Source organism: Malus sylvestris, chromosome 4, assembly GCF_916048215.2.
Source record: "Malus sylvestris chromosome 4, drMalSylv7.2, whole genome shotgun sequence".
Taxonomy (NCBI): Eukaryota; Viridiplantae; Streptophyta; class Magnoliopsida; order Rosales; family Rosaceae; genus Malus; species Malus sylvestris.
In genome coordinates, this window is record NC_062263.1 from 25,793,995 (window position 1) to 25,813,555 (window position 19,561).

At 37.6% G+C, this 19,561-nt stretch overlaps 1 protein-coding gene and 1 pseudogene across 3 annotated transcripts; one reads left to right on the forward strand and one right to left on the reverse strand.

Annotated features, from left to right (window-relative positions):
• Positions 1-346: 346 nt before the first annotated feature.
• Positions 347-4,655, reverse strand: LOC126618798 (protein PIN-LIKES 6-like). 3 transcript variants are annotated; one of them, XM_050286969.1, is made up of 12 exons: positions 4,433-4,655; positions 4,164-4,221; positions 3,562-3,954; positions 3,176-3,255; positions 2,911-3,035; positions 2,639-2,760; positions 2,261-2,479; positions 1,872-1,946; positions 1,659-1,759; positions 1,208-1,260; positions 932-1,120; positions 347-843 (listed from the first exon to the last, which is right to left on the reverse strand). In XM_050286969.1, the coding sequence occupies exons 3-12, from the start codon at positions 3,742-3,744 to the stop codon at positions 722-724; spliced, it is 1,269 nt and encodes a 422-aa protein (XP_050142926.1). In that variant the 5' UTR covers positions 3,745-3,954; positions 4,164-4,221; positions 4,433-4,655; the 3' UTR covers positions 347-721. The 3 variants fall into 3 exon arrangements, with proteins under 3 accessions (XP_050142926.1, XP_050142924.1, XP_050142923.1); XM_050286967.1 differs by lacking the exon at positions 4,164-4,221 and having other exon boundaries at positions 4,437-4,655; XM_050286966.1 differs by lacking the exon at positions 4,164-4,221.
• Positions 4,656-6,487: 1,832 nt separating this feature from the next.
• Positions 6,488-6,596, forward strand: LOC126620531 (U6 spliceosomal RNA; annotated as a pseudogene).
• Positions 6,597-19,561: the final 12,965 nt, after the last annotated feature.

The following is a 19,561-nucleotide window of genomic DNA, read 5'->3' on the forward strand; positions in this document are numbered from 1 at the left end:
TATATTCAGGATTTTGATGCTCTCAATTCTCTGATATATGAGAATTGGAAGGTTGATAGGTAGGTTCCTTCCATTTACATCATTTTTCGAAAAAAAAAAAAAAAACCGAAACTGAAAAAAATTCGAACCGAAAAAAAATGAACCGAACTGAACCGAACCGAAATTTCGATTCAGTTTCAATTTTAGCAAAAAACAGAACCGTTTTGATCTGAACCCAACCCTGGGACTAACAGTATCAGACTAAGAAGCTGGACTAACAATAAATTATTATTATATTCTCTACCCGATAATTTAGATTATAATGTCTCTTATACCAAAAAGTAACGTTGGTTTTTTATCCGTACTCTTTTTGCTAAGTTGCTTAATTTGTAAAATTTTATAAAAAAATAATTGCTTCCACTTTACAACCAGTTCGGGGACTAAATTGCCCCCATTAATCCTTGGAAAAGTAAAAATACACAGGCCCCTGCTGAACGTAGACGACAGCGGCCCTTGACGGACTTGAAATATTAACGGACGCAAGGGCAGCTGTCATGACAAAATTCACGGCCGGGCGGGATGCTCCTTCCTCCGGCTCAGTTCACCGTGAAACAGGTCGACACCTTGCATTGTACACGAACGAACAATTTCCAAGTTTAACTATTAACATCGACTGCCGGAAAATCAATAGCTGAAGGTAGATAGGGGTGAGTGGCACAGCAACAACTTTTGCAAGTTTTTTTCAGAAGAGTATGTTGAGGTACAAGACGATCCAACCGGCCATGGAGAAGATGGCGAATATGTGCACCCAGAACAGGACGGCAGCTGCCTCTCTTCCACAGCCTCTTAAATTTGCAACAGCACCTGCGGACAAGGTTTGATGTGTTAATATGAAACTTTGATGTCGATTTGAAGCACAGTCGAGCTATCTATATAATTTAGGATTTGTTACCAGCGAGGACAGATGTAGGCATTGTGTGCTGGAGCAGCAGGACAAACCGGAACATCTGGTCATTGGGAGGGAGGAAGCCGAGCTTATCAGCTAACATTACAACGCCAAGTCCTACAGGGGGCACCAAGACTAATCGTGCGAATATAATTGCAGCAGTTGTTCGTAGACCAAGTTTGGAACTTCCCGGACCTGCAAATAACACAGAGATGTCATGATATATTCATCTAAATCCAAACAAATTAGGTGGATGCTTATGACGAAGGGACGTCAACTCACCATCAACAAGGTTGCCACCTAACGCCAACAGAATGCATGGAATCATGGCTTCCCTGACAATCACCAATATTGTGAGATTCTTTCACAAATAAAACATGAAATTCAACAGAATCCACAAAAGTAACTTTTATTTCCATAGGCATCTATCACAAACATATTCGACAAGAAAAAGGTTATAGGAATTGTAAGTCCAATGTTTCCGCTATATTACTACTAAAGTTCATCAAAATTCCAAGTTGCAATTTCTCGACATAGATTATATTAACTTTTATTCATCTATCAATATCAAAAAACACTGGTTTATCCATCAGCGTCAGCATTCTTAAACAGGATAAATACAAACGAAATTTAATGGGAAAATATAGCAAATTAATAACCAACAACATGTGTATTGAAGACAACCACCAAATATTATCAGCTAACATGGAGTATAAGATTCGACTGAGCATACCCAAGGATAATGCAGCTGTCGGTGAAGAAGAAAAGTGGACCATCAGATGTAAAGATCAATTTCTTTAAAAATGGTATGGTTCCAAGTACCATGGCCAGGATCTGCAGCAAAATTGTGCATACTAATTAGAAGCTGCTCGTCTTGACGCTCCAACCGATAAATTCATTAATAAATACAGTTATAAAACTAGTTTGGAAAATAAATCAAACTTACAGAAGCTATTATAGGTGGTTGAAGAACTTGTTTGAGCTTCAACTTCTCATAGATGAATAAGAAGAACTTTGTAATCTGCGACGAGTCATGACATGTAATTAGGCACATAGTATATACTAGAGACAACACAATAAAGCAGTGAAGTAAAGTAAAAATCCCAACTTTCAAGTTCGAAGCTGTTAAAATTCATGGATCTATATATGTAAGTGATAGAAAGTTGAAAAACTTTAAGCTGCCTATCTTTGCTATCAATTTTTTTCCCTGACAACATACCTCCCATCTTGCCAAAATAAAACGTATCCCTTTTCTCTTTTTGAAAGGATGAAATATTTTGCATCAGGACAGGATGATGTTTGAGATTAGATGTGGATGACTAAATTCATTCTCACCTTAGGCTTATTTGAAGCATTCGACTCGGTTCCTGCAACCTCTTCTTTACGTGCTGTCTCTTCTTCATTTTCGTCAGGTGTAAGCAATGGAACTTGATCAGGTGTCGTGCCATTTCGAGGGCTTTTGATTGGGAGTTCTTTTTCCTCAACGTCAAAGGTACCTTCTGGAGGGGGGGACAGCATTTGAAATACATACGTGTATAGAATGATTGCACCAACCTATAGCGGCATCAGCAATAAGCTACAATGTTTAGTACCTTATCATGTATAATTTAACTAATGCACCCGAAAATCTTATGTATTGCATCACTGCATAATTGCAACTTGGATTCAAGTATACAAGCTGTGGGGATCAAAAGTGAAACGAAAATTACTTACCCACTGGCCAAATGAAATATAGGCAGTTCCATCTGTTTTACATGTGGTTGAATCACCGAAAGGGTTCGATTTGTCTCTACATAAAGCTGAAATTAGAACCAGTGGCACATTCCCGATGTTTCCTGTAATCAATGGTATAAGCCAACACATTATGCAAAATGACCAAGCAGCAAAAATGCAGCTTATACAGAAAACTCAATACTAAAATGTATAGAAGGGTTTTTTTCTAATTTGTTAAAACTATTGATAGAAGGGGGTGTCAAAAAGCATACCTATTCCAATTTGTACAATTGTAAACTTGAAGAAAGGGTATGGTGGGTGGACAAGGGATGCAACAATATAACCTATTATGGAGCCTGTAGTGCTACCAATCACGACATTCACAGGAATAAACCACCTGTAAAAGGAGAAATTTCTAGTTCAGAAATAATGCATTGGGATTTTGGCTACGTGGAACAAAATCCAATTTTGCATCATATCTAAAGGATTCCTTCGTTTGGGCCAAAGAAGCAATGTCACAGCAGAACTAAATCTTACCACTCAAGCATTTTCTGTAGGGTGATGGCTTGTCCAAGCTGAGAGAATATCAAACATGGAAGCAAGAGCGAGAAGACCAACTGCAGAAAATAGTTGGAAAATCAATCAGTTATACAATGCAACGGTATATACACAAAAATGTGGCTTATAGTGCAAAATTGCTAAGGGTTCATTGGGGACTGCTTCTGCTTATAAGTTCTTCTACTAAAACATGTAGAGCTTTTATTAAAAATCCAAGTGCTACGACCAAGAAGCACTTCGAACTTTTTCTCCCAAACGTAATCAAAAGCGCTTTTGGTTGTTAAAAAAAATAAACTTTTAGTCATTCCAGACGCAATCCCAAAAAGTCCCTAAAGCTTGGGAGGTGACAAGATTGTTTTTCTTACCCCATTCAACAATTTCCTTCCACTGGCTGGGAAGATGTTCACATACTTGGAAGCCATTAGAAGCCCCAAGGAGCAGACTGTAAAAACCTTTGCTATGGGAAGCACGGCGATCTTGATTGTCCCAAGTAACGATTCCCCTCCCGCTTGATTCACCACTTCCACCGCCGCCAAAATCCTCTCCATGGTTTCCCCCCAAATTTCTTTTACTGCAGTGTCTTCAATAATCCCAGTTCACACAAATTCCTTCTCATGCAAAACCCGAACCGGGTTTTCGCACAATTCAATTCTCGATTCAGAATAACACCCCCTGAAATTACAATTCCGGATTGTAAAAAGGGGGATTTTCAAAAATCCCTCCTTTTTCCGGTGAATCCTCTCTTGCACTGCAAATTCCTTCAATCAACAAAAACAGAGACAAATAAGAAAACACCCACCATCTTAAACATCAAATCCCGGATAAAATCCTAGTCATTGTCGAAATATAACTCCTTGGATGCACCAAAACAAACATTATCCAAATCGACATAGAATTAACGTAAACCCAATCAAATTAGAAGATATAAAACCATGTGCAACAAGGAACCCCAAAAATCCCAACCTACATTGTAGTGTTCATCAGGCGGTCTAGCTGCCACGGATCCTTCGCAGCAACCAAACCCTCTAGCAATCGGGAAAAAGAACCAAAAAAAAAAAAAAAAAGCACAAAAACTCAACCCAAAAATAAATATAAATAAACAAACAGAAGACAAGATGTCTAGAACAACGTAGGAAATGGAGAAATGAGGAATCCGAGATCCAAAAAAAAAACTACAAATCAAATAAAAACAAGAACAAAACAAAGAAACTGAGAATTTGGGTCGTCTGAGTTTACCTACTCTTTTGCTTGCTGTGTCTCTCTCTCCTTCTCTCCCTCTCTGGTTTGGTGGCAGTCAAGCTGGCGGGTTTGCCACCGCCTCTAAAAAGCTTCTGCTTCTCTAATTTCCGATTTATATATTAAATTCTGATTGATTTTTTTGTTAATCTCGTAATATCGGGATTCTGAAACTCGGATACGTCGACGGCTCTCTCAGCAATTTGTATGGTGCGGCGTGTCTGACGAAACTGCCCCTCTGTGTTTCCATGTATTATCGATCTCGCCCTTACATACTTACCCTTCCATACTTACCCTTCCCGCGTGACCGTGACGTCTCTAGGATACCCTACCAACGAAACTTCCACGCACCTGCATGTGGACCTCTTTTTTGGAGTCGTTCAATTTTCGTTTGTTTTTGTGGTAAATAGCAAATTTGAGTTGGATTTTCTATTTTATCATGAAAATAAATGTTGGAGATTTTTTTTTTAAAATTTTCAAAGAAAGTAAATTTCTTGACATGGATCATGAATTTTTTTTTTTTTTTTTTAAGGGTAAGTTTAGGGGAGTGTGGGTTATCCCATCTCAAGGTCAGAGCATATCACAAGTCCTTTTTAGGGCTTACAGTGGGGGTTTTAGTCTTTTTTATTTTGTTTTTACAGATCGCTCACCAAGAAAGATTGTCAATAGCGAACTCGCACATAGATTTTGATTTAGGAAAGAGAACGATTATTACTAATTCATAGGTCCTGGTTGGCTAAATTAATCGTGAAGTTATCACATCGTTTAATTTGTCCTTTGTAAATCATTCGGCTTGTCACATCGTGAAAGGTTAGGAGAGTTGCCTTGCCTTGATTAAATTTTGCTTAGGGGTCTAGTATTGCCTTCATTAATTACAATAATAGAAAGATTTGTGTGATGTATGATGATATGACACAAGTTACTAGCATTATGTAGTGTTCTCATTGATGTGAACAAGTAACTCATCTGTCTAAGCAACTCATCTGTCTAAGCAAGCTTATCTTCTTTTTTAAAATGCCAAATACCCCCTTAACTATCAAAAAATTGTCAATTATATTTTGAACATTTTTTTTATTGTCAATCCCTCTAAATTAGTAGAAAGCTGCCAATTATCCCCTGCCATTTGATTTTAGAGAATTTTATCTAAATTGTCACTCAGCGGTGTTATGTGAGAGACATGTAATTAGTTTCAAGGACAAACATGAAATTCAACTCAGAAAAATAGTAAGATTCAAGAGAATTTCATCCAAATAATTCGAGAGAAATGAGTAATTGACATTCTTGTGATAGTTTGAGGTAGTACTAGCTAATGCTATGTCACCAAAAGACATATCACGTTGGTATTGTTTGGATACAACAATTAATAAACAACATTTCTTCCCAATAATGTGAGTAAAATCATCTAGCAGAAGTAATTTAAAGCATATCTAATGGGAGCTTTATAACCTAAATAAATTGATAATCTTGAGTTAAAAGTGAAAAAAAAAAACTTCTAGCCCAACAAAATTTGCTTGTCAAATTAAAGGCTAGGCACCTTGGGTTTGCCAAACTAACCTCCGATTCTTGCCCAACATAGATATGCTCTTGGATTTTGAAAATTCTTATGCCTAGCCTTGTCTCATTTAACTTTTAACCAAAAAATCTTAGTTATTGGTTTTAGGATTCCTCTTGATTAATGGTTAATTAAAAAACCTTAACAAATGATGAACGGTTAAACGTTTCACCTAGAAGTCTAGACTAGTAGAAAAGTAGGTCCCTGGCTGTATTTATAGGGACGTAAAAGGTGATCGTTTGAAGGGTAGTTGGTTGAGGAGGGGAAACTTTTCAGTGTAACGGGAATACGGAATATTACATCATGTGTCATTATACAAAGTGTGAGATATGTGTGTTAAAAAGTTAATAACTTAAAAAATAAAATTTTCCACCACTTATATAAAAATACTTGGTGTATCACTTGTATTCCGATCACAATAAAAAATTTCTCTTTGAGGAGGGTTGGGAGAGAGGTTTAGAATTCGTTGAGTAGGTGTTGATATCTTGTAAATTTTTATCATTTCATGTCATCTTAAATATAAAGAAAATAAAATCGGAACGATACAGAGATAATTAGTATGGTCCTTGCACAAAGATTACACATATAAATTAAGAAATGGTCGAAATTTTCTTGTTTATAAAAACTATAAAGAAAAGGGGAGCTTTGGAATGGCTGTTGAGGAACGGGGGACGATGACCCTCCCCCTTCAACCAATTATTCATATGTCAGGACGTTGGATAGATATATTGTTGTATTGTGTCAGCTGGAAATATTAATTAATAATAAGGGGAAGAAAGCCTTACAAAAAATTAAAATTCAACAAAAATATCAGATTCAGATCAAATCGAAAGAGAAATGGCAATAAGTATATATAGAAGATGAAGTCACGTACGTGGGTTGAGGACAAGCAATGAAACAAGATGAACTACTCTTTTTTGGTACTAGGGCTTTTACTCGACTAGTTTCCATGCAATAAGCTTTTGGAATCTCCTCCACATGATAATCGTGTTCCGAGTACCCTTGCACACTCAGTTCACTCGACTTCAACGAACTAGGGTTTCGTGTATATGGTGAATGCTAGCAACTTTTGTATTTCAACATTTTCAGCTCTCGTGACTAACATAAATTAATGCTATTAGGAGAAGGAAAGAATTGGAGAACTTGAAATTTTGAAAATGAGAAAGTAGGGAAAGAGAATCGTATCAATTTCTCATCTTAATTATCTAATTCCTATTTTTAGATTTTTTTATTTTTTAGAAAAACTTGATGGTAAGAGGGAAATTTTATTGATAACGAAAAAAATAGGTACACCTAGTTAGGGGATATAAATCTAACCCTTCATAATACAATAAAGAAGATAAAAAAATAAATGAAAAATAAGGGGAGACATAAACCTTACCCTTCTAGAAACAAAAATAACAAAAATACTGTGGAGCCAAAAATAATCCCAAAAATTCTAGTGGCGACACATAGACTTTTATTCAAGAAGGACAAGATTGCCCTTAATAAATGGGCACACTTCTCAGATTCTCCCACGCGCAGCTCACATCCCTGAAGGACTCAGCAGTTGAACACCACTGTCCACAGCTCACCTACCCATGGCAAGGAATTGAAGATAAGGATTAATTACCCAAATTCTATTTTTACTACATTCCTAATTGAAAATTGACTTCAATCAAGTAAGTAATCCTAATTTAAACCAATTAAGAATTATTGCCCTATTATCTCAAGATATTATCTCCTATTAAATATCTTGGGAATATTTAGAGAATATTTTCTCCATTAAACCTTATATGGCCGGCCCTAGCCTTATAAATACTTCATATTCTACCAATTTCTAGGAGCTTTTGACAACCCTAAAAAGTCTCAAAACACTTTACTCTCTCAAAGAAACTAACTTAGGCATCGGAGATCCATTGACCTAACCCCCCCCACCTCGTGGGTGCGTGAGGCTTAGGTCTCTGATCAAAGGTGTCAAGATTGAAGACAACGGAAATTTGCATCCACAGATACGAGGGAAAGAGAGGGGACATGAAACTTAACCCCTCTAAAGCCTAACCTAAAGTCTAATCTATTTTTAGACATACTAATCTAACACCTTTTCAATTCTATATGTGTTAACTTAGTGTTCATGGTTTAGATTTTAGGGCTTAACTTCCCACGAGACCATATTGAGTGACACTATCAATCACCTAAAACTTACCATGTGGTAAGCTTTTATTATAATTTTTAACATATATTTTTTTAAAACTCTCATAATTACTATTCCTCTTAATTAATCTACAACATTGATTCATCTAATGACTCATGGTTTTTTCCTCTTTTTATCCCACTCTATTTTTCTTTCATCTCAAGTTTTTTCCCTTCCCCGGTTTATTGTTTGTGTCCAGAATATTTTTGCAAATCTTGCACATCTAGGGTCATTTGGCGTCCTAGTTCCAGGGAATTGATATGGCAACTCCACACAACATTTCAAGATTCGACTTGCAATCCATTTCACATAAAACACAGATATACGTAATCTTTACTGGAAAGAAATAAAGACCCTTAACTGAGTAACATATTGGGCACTAGTACCAATTTCTCAACGTTAGTTTTCTTTTGGATGACTAATGAAAGCATCTATCTATATATTTTCCATCTTCCATCTTCCATTTGGCTATGGACTTTTTCATTGGAAATTACGAACAAAATTTCGTTTTAAAATGTTTCATTGTTTGCTTCCGCCGGCGCCCCGGGGGGGGGGGGGTTGGGGGAACTAAGAAGAAAAGGAGTGGGAGGAAAGAAGAAAATAATAGGCCGTGAGATGAATCTAATGATACATATTGATTAAGTCGGCGAATATTATTTTTGAGAAATTTAAAAATAAATAGATGATAAAAATTATAGACGAATATTAATTATGAGAAATTTAAATATAAATAGATGATAAAAATTATAATTAAAGCTTACCACATTCTAATTTTTAGGTAATCAGTAGTACTACTCAATATGATTAAGTAATAGTTAAGTTTCACACAAGTTTTCTTGACAAATAAGTAGAGTTCTATTATGAGTGTGTTATCTGGTTTGTGAAAATATCTTTATAAACCTTATCATATCATCTGTAAAACAAGACATGAATCATATTTAAGCAAGCTCACGATCATTTGGATTCATGACATGCACTTTTGTCATCAGTAAATCAGATTTGTGACTTCTCTTCCACATAAACCTTTCCAGCACTGCTTGCTTCCCATCCCCACAATATTATTGCTCCACATGGACCCAACTGTTAACTATGGAGGAATTGAAGAAACTTAGGGAAGAAGAAAGTAGTGCGAACATGAGAATTAGAGAGAGTATGCAATATGATATTGTATTAGACAATGACTTGATGAAATTATTACATCAAGAGGTTATATAGTAATAACCCTCATTTGCCTATTATAAAATTACCCTTAGCACTCTTTGCTTATTACAATAATACAACAGATTTAACCAACTCTCAACCAACTAACTAATTCAACTAATACACTATTGACATCTGCCATATGAACATTACTCCCATTACTCCCCCCCTCAACCATAGCTGAGGAAACATTGTGAAGCTGGGGTTGAACAAACAAACCGACAATAGAACAAACTCATAATAGAGTAACAAAAGCTGCAGCACCATGTTTGACAGATCCCAAACCAAGATTGTGACAATGTTTATTGAACACAGGACTATGTAAGCCCTTAGTAAAGACATCTGCAACTTGCTCTTCAGTAGGAATGTACTGGACTAAAAGATCACCATTTTGAAATTCTCTAGTACAAAATCGGTATCAAGATGTTTAATCTTGGAATGAAACACAGGATTAGAGCAGATTGCAAGTGCAGATAAATTGTCACATTGCAAGCAAGGAGGAGAAGGCAAACACTGATTGAGATCTTTTAGCAAAGACCGAACCCAAAACACATCTGTAGCACAGTGAGCTAAAGCTTTGTACTCTGTCTCGGTTGAACTTGTAGAGATAGTTGATTGTTTCTTAGACTGCCATGGTATAGGATTAGAACCTAGGAAAATCACATAGCATGTAATTGATCTCCTTGTGTTTATATTGGTTGCCTAATCAGAATCAGAATAAGCATTGATGGATAATGCTGCAGACTTGGTATACCTCAACCCACACGTAATTGTCCCTTGCAAATATCAAAGTATCCTTTTTACTAAGTGAAAATGAAGATTAGTAGGTTTGGTCATGAATTGGCACACCATGTTAACAGAATGTGCAATATCTGGTCTTGTAAAAGTCAGGTATTGCAAGGCCCCGACTATGCTTTTGTATTGTGTAAGATCGCTAAGAAGAGTACCTTCTGCATTAAGTAACTGAGCATGTGGTTTAGAAGGTGTGGACGTAGGTTTACACTGATCCATACATGCTTTAAGTAATATCTCATTTGCATACTTCAATTGACTAACAAAAAAAGAGCCATCATCTTGATACTGAATGTGAAGACCCAGAAAGTAAGTAAGAGGTCCCAAATCTTTGAGATCAAACACCTCAGCCAAAGTTGTAATGTAACATCCCACACCGTCAAGGGGAGTGGATCCTGTAAGCCTTATATGTATATTCCCATCTCTACCTAGCACGATGCCTTTTGGGAGCTCACTGGCTTCGGATTCCATCGGAACTTCGAAGCGAGTTCGCGCGAGAGCAATCCCATGATGAGTGACCCACTGAGAAATTCTCGTGTGAGTTCCCAGAAACAAAACCGTGAGGGCATGGTTGGGGCCCAAAGCGGATAATATTATGTTACGGCGGAGTCGAACCCAGAATATGATGGGGACCCAGGCCGAGATGTGACATAGCGTCAATTGTCTAGATAATGTTGGCGAAAAATATAAATTTTAATGTTGTAGAGTTCTATGTGCAGTTGCGACTGAGTCTAATAATATTCTTCTATAGATAATTTTTTTTTTTGGATAAGTTGTAAGATATTATTATTTCTTAGCATATGCATGTGAACATGGCATTCTACACAAATACAGCCCCCTATAATAAGCTTACAGCGAAAGTGCGTGAAGGATTTGGCTTGTTCTTTACACTTCCATGGGCCAGCATAACTGCTATATATTTGTCATCAAAATACCCAAAAATATCTTGGTCTCCTTCCGAGTTTTATAATAAGAAATGGGAGTACTGACAAAAGAGTTTGTGGCGGCTGCCTTAATAAGAGTAGTGTTATTCATACATTTATTTTTATTTCTTACGTATTCGGTTTAATTTTTGACCATCCAATCAATAAATTAAAGAATATCAATAAAATATGAGTAAAAATGAATGTATAATTAACACTATCCTAATCTAAAAGCTTAAAGTGAACAAGTTACATTATTCTTGCCCAAAAAGAAACAGGAATAATTAACAGCTGTCGCTCCTGGACAATGCCACCGGCCGAGGTCGGACGTCAAACAAAACAAATCTGGGCCGGAGAGTTATGCCACACTGCTTTTCTGCAACCAGAAGCTTCCTTTTTCGGCTTTTAGCTTTTAGCTTTTGCAAGTGGCGAAGTGCAAGAGCCATTCCAGTTTTGGCTAAAAACAGTGGTTTTAGGTTTTACCTTTAGATCATCTCCAAAAGAGATGTCAAAAGGTTCACATCATCAATAACAGTAACAAAAAATAGCATTATAATTTTTCAACCGAAATGTCAAATCTTACATGGCATGATATGGAAAAGCAGCAGAAGGGGTTGCTGTCAAATTTGACAGTAGATTCAAATAATTTTTAATTAATTACTAAATCTTTTTTATTAAATTTTTTGCCCTCTCTCGCTCTACCCATCTTCCTATTGAACCAAGACCAAGCTCACAAACTGCAATCACAAAGAAAATCTTTGATTTTCCATCTATCACACACTATGTGGACCAATTTCGACTAAAAATCATTGCTTTTGAAAACCCCCAAATTGAACAACCCTAGTCTCCACCAAATGTGAATCCAGCACCTCCACAATGCGCCAATGCCCAATCCAACTCACAGAAGATGACTTACACCAGAGACGAAGCGGGTGGAAGCAACAACGGCGATGGTGGAGGCGGATTTCATAGAGTGCAAGCAGAGCGTGACCTAGAATCCAATTGGGAACTCAATCTCGCACAAAAACTTGAAGAGTATCCGGGTGGAAGCAATGATAGCAGTGGAGACGAACTTCATAGAGTGCAACCAGAGCGTGACCTAGAATCCAATTAGGAAGTCGATCTTGGACAAAAGCTTAAAGAGTTTTTGCTCAAGATTTGCTCCGGTGAAATGCCCACTGAAGCAGAAGGCCATGTCGTTGTTATTTTTGCAGAAGGTGTTCCTTTTGCTTCAAACTACTATTTTTCTATTAATTTAATGTTCTTTAAAATATAAAACATATCTTCACCAATATATATATATATATATATATATATAACAAAAATAAAGAAAAGAAAATAATGTAATAAAGTAAAGAAATGTTCTATACTTAGCCTTGTTTATAACCCAAGAAAGTTTTGCTTTGCTTGTACATGGAATACTGATATGATTTTAATTAACTACATAATATGCATTATCCCAGCTGAAGTCGGCCAAGGTCAGATATGGAAGTACCTACTTTGGCCAATGCTTATATTATTCTCGCCCGGGGGGGGGGGGTGGTTTCAAATCTGCTCTTTTCTTTTGCTCTTTTTCTATTTGAAATTCTCTGTAACTAATTGATTGATTTAACTTTTAATTATAGGATACAATAGTCATTGCTCACCTTAATTTTTTTTTTTATCGGTGGTGATTTACACACTCTCGTTCTATCCATTTACATTCTTTGTCACTTATTTGTTTTTATGCTTTGATATTCAATAAATCAGAGAAGAATTAAAACGTAAAAATAGAAGTCGGGTGCAGATTTACAACATGAGAGTGTGGAAATCAACATTTTCCCTTTTTTGGGTTAGTCAAAGTTCTTGCCTTTTGCTTATCTGTGGATTCTATGTCCACACCCACCCAAAAGAGTACTAATTGTGCTGAACAAGTTGGTATTAGCGAAGCCCAACCCAGTAGACGTTAATAATTGGGTTGGTCTTAGCCCAAGCCTTGCTAAACATTTTCAGGGGAGGAAATTATATGTAAGTAGAGGCTAATACTTATAAGCATACCAATATGCATTGCCTCTTCGGATCGAGAAAATTTTATGCGGGGCTTGATATTGAATTTTGTTGAATGTCACTATAAATCTAATAAAAACTTGCCACATGGTAAGTCTTAAGTATAATATTTTATCATCTTTTATTATTTAAAACTCTTATAATTAATTTCATACTAATTAATATACACCATGAAATTAATTTATGTTGCAGTCATATTTAGAATAGGAATGTGATTGTGTAAATCCTAGGGAATCTGGAAATGTATCTTATATTCCTATTAGGAGTATGTTACCTATTAAATGTTGTAATCCTAAAGGGAAAGGTTTTTACCTATCCGACTACTATAAATAAAGGCACAATGAGGTGAATTAAACACACCTCACAATTAAATCACTCTCTTTTCTCTAATTGTGGCCGGCCCCCTATCTCTCTAAATCCTAGATCGTTCAATCAAATAGGCATACAACACGTTATTAGTAGACTTTTGCCAGAAGTTGAGGAATTGACGCACTGTAGAAGGAGGTTATCATCCACAAAATTCAAAGGCTTATTTTTGTTTTTTTGCTAATCAGGTACGCTTAAAATAAAAGAAGATATTTGAAACGTCCACGAAGCATGACAACATTCCCCATGATGCATGAATCCCTCTATGTTTATATTTTCCTTACGATATATATATATATATATATATATATATATTGTATCTTTGTCAATATATATATTTGTTTCATGCATCGCACAATTAAATTGTTATGTGGAATATGTGAGTCAAAGTATAAAATAAAATTAGAAGCTAATTTAGTGTTTCCTAAACCTTAGGGGATTTCGAAAAACAAAAAGGGGGGAAACTAGGCCTCAACACTGTGCACGCCACCGCTAGGCCTCGGCCTGGGGTCAATTTGATGGGCCTGAAGCCCTGAACCCGTTTGCACCTTGGCCCACGCCATTCAACCAGCCCAGATTGGCTGGGTTTTCCTTCCCGACCTGCACGCCGCAACCTTTTATGGTTGCTAGGCTTGTGCCACAGCCATGGGCCTGCATCCCTGGTTCTAGGTCCACGCCAACAAGCTATTATGCTTGCTGGGCTTTGTAGCAGCCTCGACCCGCATCACATACAGCCAGCCCATTGCGGCGGGACTTCTCATGTGAACCCACATGCCAGCAAACATGCTAAGCCTGAACCTGTGCCTTCCTTCGACCTAAAATTGAAACCCAACCGCGGTTGGGGTTTCTCTCACACCCTCGTGGCCTGCAGCCCACTCCCGAGGCCCTTTAGGGCCTTGCCGTTTACTCAAGGCACCCAACCTAAGCCCAATTATTTTTGGGGCAATATTTTTCGACCCAAATGCTATTATTTTAGCATTCTAAATAATTTTAACCTGTATGTTAATATTATTTTTGCTTCTACAATCGACCCCGTATGGCTCGATTTATTGAACTAATTAAAAGTGACCTGCAGTCCATTAATTTGATAATTAATATAAAATTATTGACCTGAAGATCACTTTTGGACATTAACGATTCAAAAATTTATTTTTATATCTTGAACCGTAACATATTTTCGTAGTAACGAAACTCTCACACTTGAGTTCCCGAAGAACCTCAAATCCACTATATTCAAATTAGTATATTGCATTATGTATTTCTTGCAGGAACCTCTCATTATGAACTAATTGTTCATAAAACTAAATTGAACTTGTAGTTTCAAATTTAATGTCTTTGAAACTTGAAGTTTTCATTTAAAACATACCACATAAAACCTGTAGTTTTCATGCATAAATTAAACCAATACATGTTTATAGAATGTGTTTGTTCTACAATATATGTCTATGGCTTACCATATGACTAATCATGTTTTTGTCTCTGTTTTAGGGACATGTTGAACTTGAACAAGCTTGATTTCTCCATTCTAGAAGTCTCTGGAAGAAACTATCTAAAGTGGGTTCAAGATGTGAAGCTCCATCTGACTGCAAAAGGTATTAGGGCCACAATCGAGACACCTGTTGCCGACAAACCTATTGACGAAGCTCAGAAGGCTACTGCAATGATCTTCATTCGAAGACACATCCATGATGCACTGCAGACTGAGTATCTCGTTGAGGAGGGCCCATGCACCCTGTGGCTTGCTCTGGCTGATCGTTTCGATCACCAGAAAGACATATACTTGCCTAAAGCAAGACACGACTGACATCATCTTCGCTTCCAGGACTTTAAGTCCATGAATGAATACAACTCTGAAGTTTGTAAAATCCGTTCACTGTTGAAATTCTGCAAAGTGGAACTAACCGAATCAGATTTCCTGGAGAATACCTATTCGACCTTCCATGCCACCAATATTGCCTTGCAACAATAATATAGGGCACATAAATTTACCAAGTTTGCGGATTTGATCTCTGTTTTACTTCTCGCTGAAAAGCAGAACCAACTTTTGATGAACAATCATCAATCTCGACCCACTGGCTCGAACGCCGCGCCTGAAGCGCATGCGACCAATTATAGTAGCCATAAACGATGAAAGAATCGTCATGGCCGTGGCAATGGGCGGCAAGCCCCACCACAGGCCCAAGGTCAACAAAATGCCACACTTAAGGGAAGAAATGTGACCCAGCAACGTCAACCACTCGCCCATAAGGCCCCAAACTTCAAGAACAAGGGCAAAGCTCCCGTTCAGCCCGTTTATACTGAATTAGACATATCCTATCGCTGTGGATCAAGGGATCATTGGTCAGACGTATGCCGAGTTTCCCCTGAGGTTATTGCCAAGTATCATTCCCATCGTGAGTCTAACTTTGCATATGTGGAACATTCGGAAGATGCAACTACATCAATAGAGATATTAGATTTTCAAGAAGCACCAGCTCCTATGGATGAATAATTTAGACATGTTTTTAGGGTGTTTACCCTTAGTGGCCGAACTCACTAGGAGTGGCTGGCCCTACCCCCCCTATTTTTCTAGGTTTATGGTTTAATTTTGAACAATTTTTCTAAGTATTTGGAATAATTTGTTTGGTTTTAGTTTGTTTTGAATTATGGATTGTTATTTAAATGGATATTATTTTCTTGAATTGCTTAATTGAATGAATGGACTTATATTTATGCATGTGACCAATTCAATCAATTTATTTCTAGGTATGTCTAGTGGGGAAGTTAGTTGTCTAGCAGATAGTGCAACCACGCACCCCATCTTGCGTGAACGACACTATTTTACTAACTTAATACCCAAGAAAGCTCATTTGACAACTCTCTTAGGCCAATCCAACCTGATTAAAGGATACGGAAAGACACGTATCATGTTGTCTAATAGTACTATCTTAACCATTAAGAATGCACTCTATTATCCACTTTCTGGAAGGACGTTGCTGAGTTTTAAAGATATTCGAGATAATAAATATCATATTAAAACCACTAAAGATAATGGTTATGAATTTCTTTGTATCACTTTATAGGAATATGGCCAGAAATGTATTCACGAGAAGTTGGAACGTCTGCCAAGTGGGTTGTACATCACAACCATTCGCGGCATGGAAGTTCACAAGGTGGCCGACCCTATGTTGCAGTTCCAGGACACTTTGTTACTTTGGCATGACCATTTGGGACATCCTGGACATGACATGATGCGCCGTATCATCAAATCTTCACACGAATCCCTATGTTGGAATTCTGCCATGCAAAGCGTGTTCTTTAGGGAAGTTGAATACTCAACCCTCATATACAATCATTATTCATGACCCCCTTAAATTTCTTTAGAGGATTCAAGAGGACATTTGTGGACCTATCTAACCAACCTACAGACAATTTAGATACTTTATGGTGTTGGTTGATGCATCGACACGATGGTCACATGTTTGCCTATTGTCTACACGCAATGCCACGCTTGCTAAACTCTTAGCTCAAATCATTAAGCTAAGGGCTCACCACCCTGATTATTCGATTAAGTCGATTTGACTGGATAACACTGTAGAGTTTACGTTACAGACTTTTGACGATATTGCATGTCAGTAGGGATTGATATGGAACATCATGTACCCCATGTTCACACCCAAAATGGCCTGGCAGAAGCTTTCATAAGGCGCATTCAATTGATAGCTCGGACTTTGGTTATGAAAACTAAATTACCGGTATCTGCCTGGGGCTATGCAATATTGCACGCAACTATGTTGGTCCGCTTGAGGCCCATCGCTACCCAACCACATTCACCGTTATAGTTGGTCACTGGATAAAGCGAAGCCTTCGAGTACACCTATGATCGTTTGGACTCTAGATGCTAAACAAGATCCATTCCGTCCAAAGAAGGACGAGGAAGAGATTTTGGAACTCGAAGTTCCTTACCTAAGTGCAATTGGGGCTTTATTGTACTTGGCTCAATGCACTAGACTCGACATCTTCTTCGTTGTTAATATTTTGGTAAGATACAACAATGCGCCCACACGCAAGCACTGGAATGGTGTTAAAGACATTTTCTTCTACCTTAAGGGTACTACGGATTTGGGCTTGTTCTATACCCACCAATTTTCAAATGTTGCCACCCCTTGTGGTTCTCGGATTGATTATCGCCTTGTTGCTACGCAGATGCTGGATATTTGTCTGACCCACATAAAGCATGTTCTCAAACGGGTTATGTCTTTACCGTCGGAGACATTGCCATATCTTGGAGGTCTACCAAGCAAACGCTAGTTGCGACTTTGTCGAACCATGCTGAGATTCTTGCCCTGCATGAAGCATCGCGTAAGTGCTTTTGGCTTAGAGAAGTTATGGAGCATATTCGAAGCCCTAATGGTATTGCATCAGTCGTTGACCTTCCTACGACGATCTTTGAAGACAATGCAATATGTATTGAGCGGTTAAAGAAAGGATACATCAAGGGAGACAACACCAAGCACATAGTGCCAAAGTTCTTTTACTTACACCAGTAGCAGCAGCATCAGAACATTGAAGTCAAGCAAATCCATTCCCAGGACAACCTGGCTGATCTCTTCACCAAGTCATTACCCAAGTCTACATTTCAGAAGCTCGTCCGAGGAATCGGTATGCGTAAATTATCTAGGTTGAATCGCTTGTAGTTCTCTTATTTAGAAGTTATGTCTAACTCATGAGGGTATCTAGAAGCATACTCACATAATCTTAATGTACTCTTTTTTCTACGATTACGAGCATTTTTCCCACTGGGTTTTTGCTACCTAACGAGGTTTTAATGAGGCACCCATCCTGGGATGATCATACTCCGTTGAGTTCACTACTTTTGTCATGTTTGACGTTTGTTTTAGACATTATGCATACTTCTCACTTTTCTCCTTAGTCTATGGGGTTTCCCTATACCTTGGGTTTGACCATAGCGAGGTTTTGTGAGTTTTACTACAAATGCATACTTCCTTAAATTTGAGTGTGAAATCCCGTTCTTGGATTTCACTATTATAATCTACGTATTTGTGTTATTGAGATTTTATATTATTTTTTCGAGAATTTATATTAATTTATTTGAATTTAGATTTCAATTAAACTAGTTACGAAGAGTGAAGTTTGGAAAAATATTATTTACTCGTTGATCTTTCGAGGTCACAAGTAACGTTTTGGAATAGATCTCGAAATCACGAACGCATAGGCGAAAGCTGTTTGCGAGTCTGGATTATTACGGTATAGTTACGGACGTTTGAAATCGTTTTACTAAACTATATGTTATAAATGAATTAAAACTCCTATCATGTGGGAATGGTAACCAATAAAAGCTGATGGACCATTCAGAAAAAAGAAAAGAAAAGAAAAAAAAGGAAGGAGGATCTGATTCAAACCCTTTTTTTTGGGGGGGGGGGGGGGAGGGAGAATGGACTCATTAACCCACCAACTTGACCTGCTTGTATCTCCTCCGTCTGAGCTCTGTTTTGGGTGATCTTGGTGTCCATGGAAAGCTCTTGATGAGCCCTACAACTCTGCAGTTTCCATATTTGCAGTTCGAAGCCACAAAATCCACGACTTTTCTGGCAGTTTTATCATTTTTCTGGTGATTTAGGCAACCATTTCCTTCGAGTGAGGTATGAAACTTCATCTACTCTTCATAATCTTTAAGTTGGTATGCTTGGTTCATGCTTTCATATTCATTTTAGAGTAGGGTGTTTAGAACCCTAGAAATCCGGTTTTCTCCGGTGAATTTGGACGGTTTCCGGTTAGAATTTATCGTCGGCCTAGTTGTGAAAAGTGTTTCCCTTGTTAAGCTTTAGCTACCACGTAAATTTGAGCTCATTTAGTTACTGTTGAAAATTCGGGGTTTCTAAACCCTCCACCTTGGCTACCACCGCATGTGGCGGTGTGTGGGGCTATCCACGAGTGTTGTCTAAGTACCAAATATCTTCTAGTGACCATGTGAATCTATTTCTAGCTTGGTTTCCAGTGGTGATCAAATTGGACCGCCACTTGTTTGTGTGATTGACGACAATCCGATCATTGGATCATAATGAAATTTTAGTATG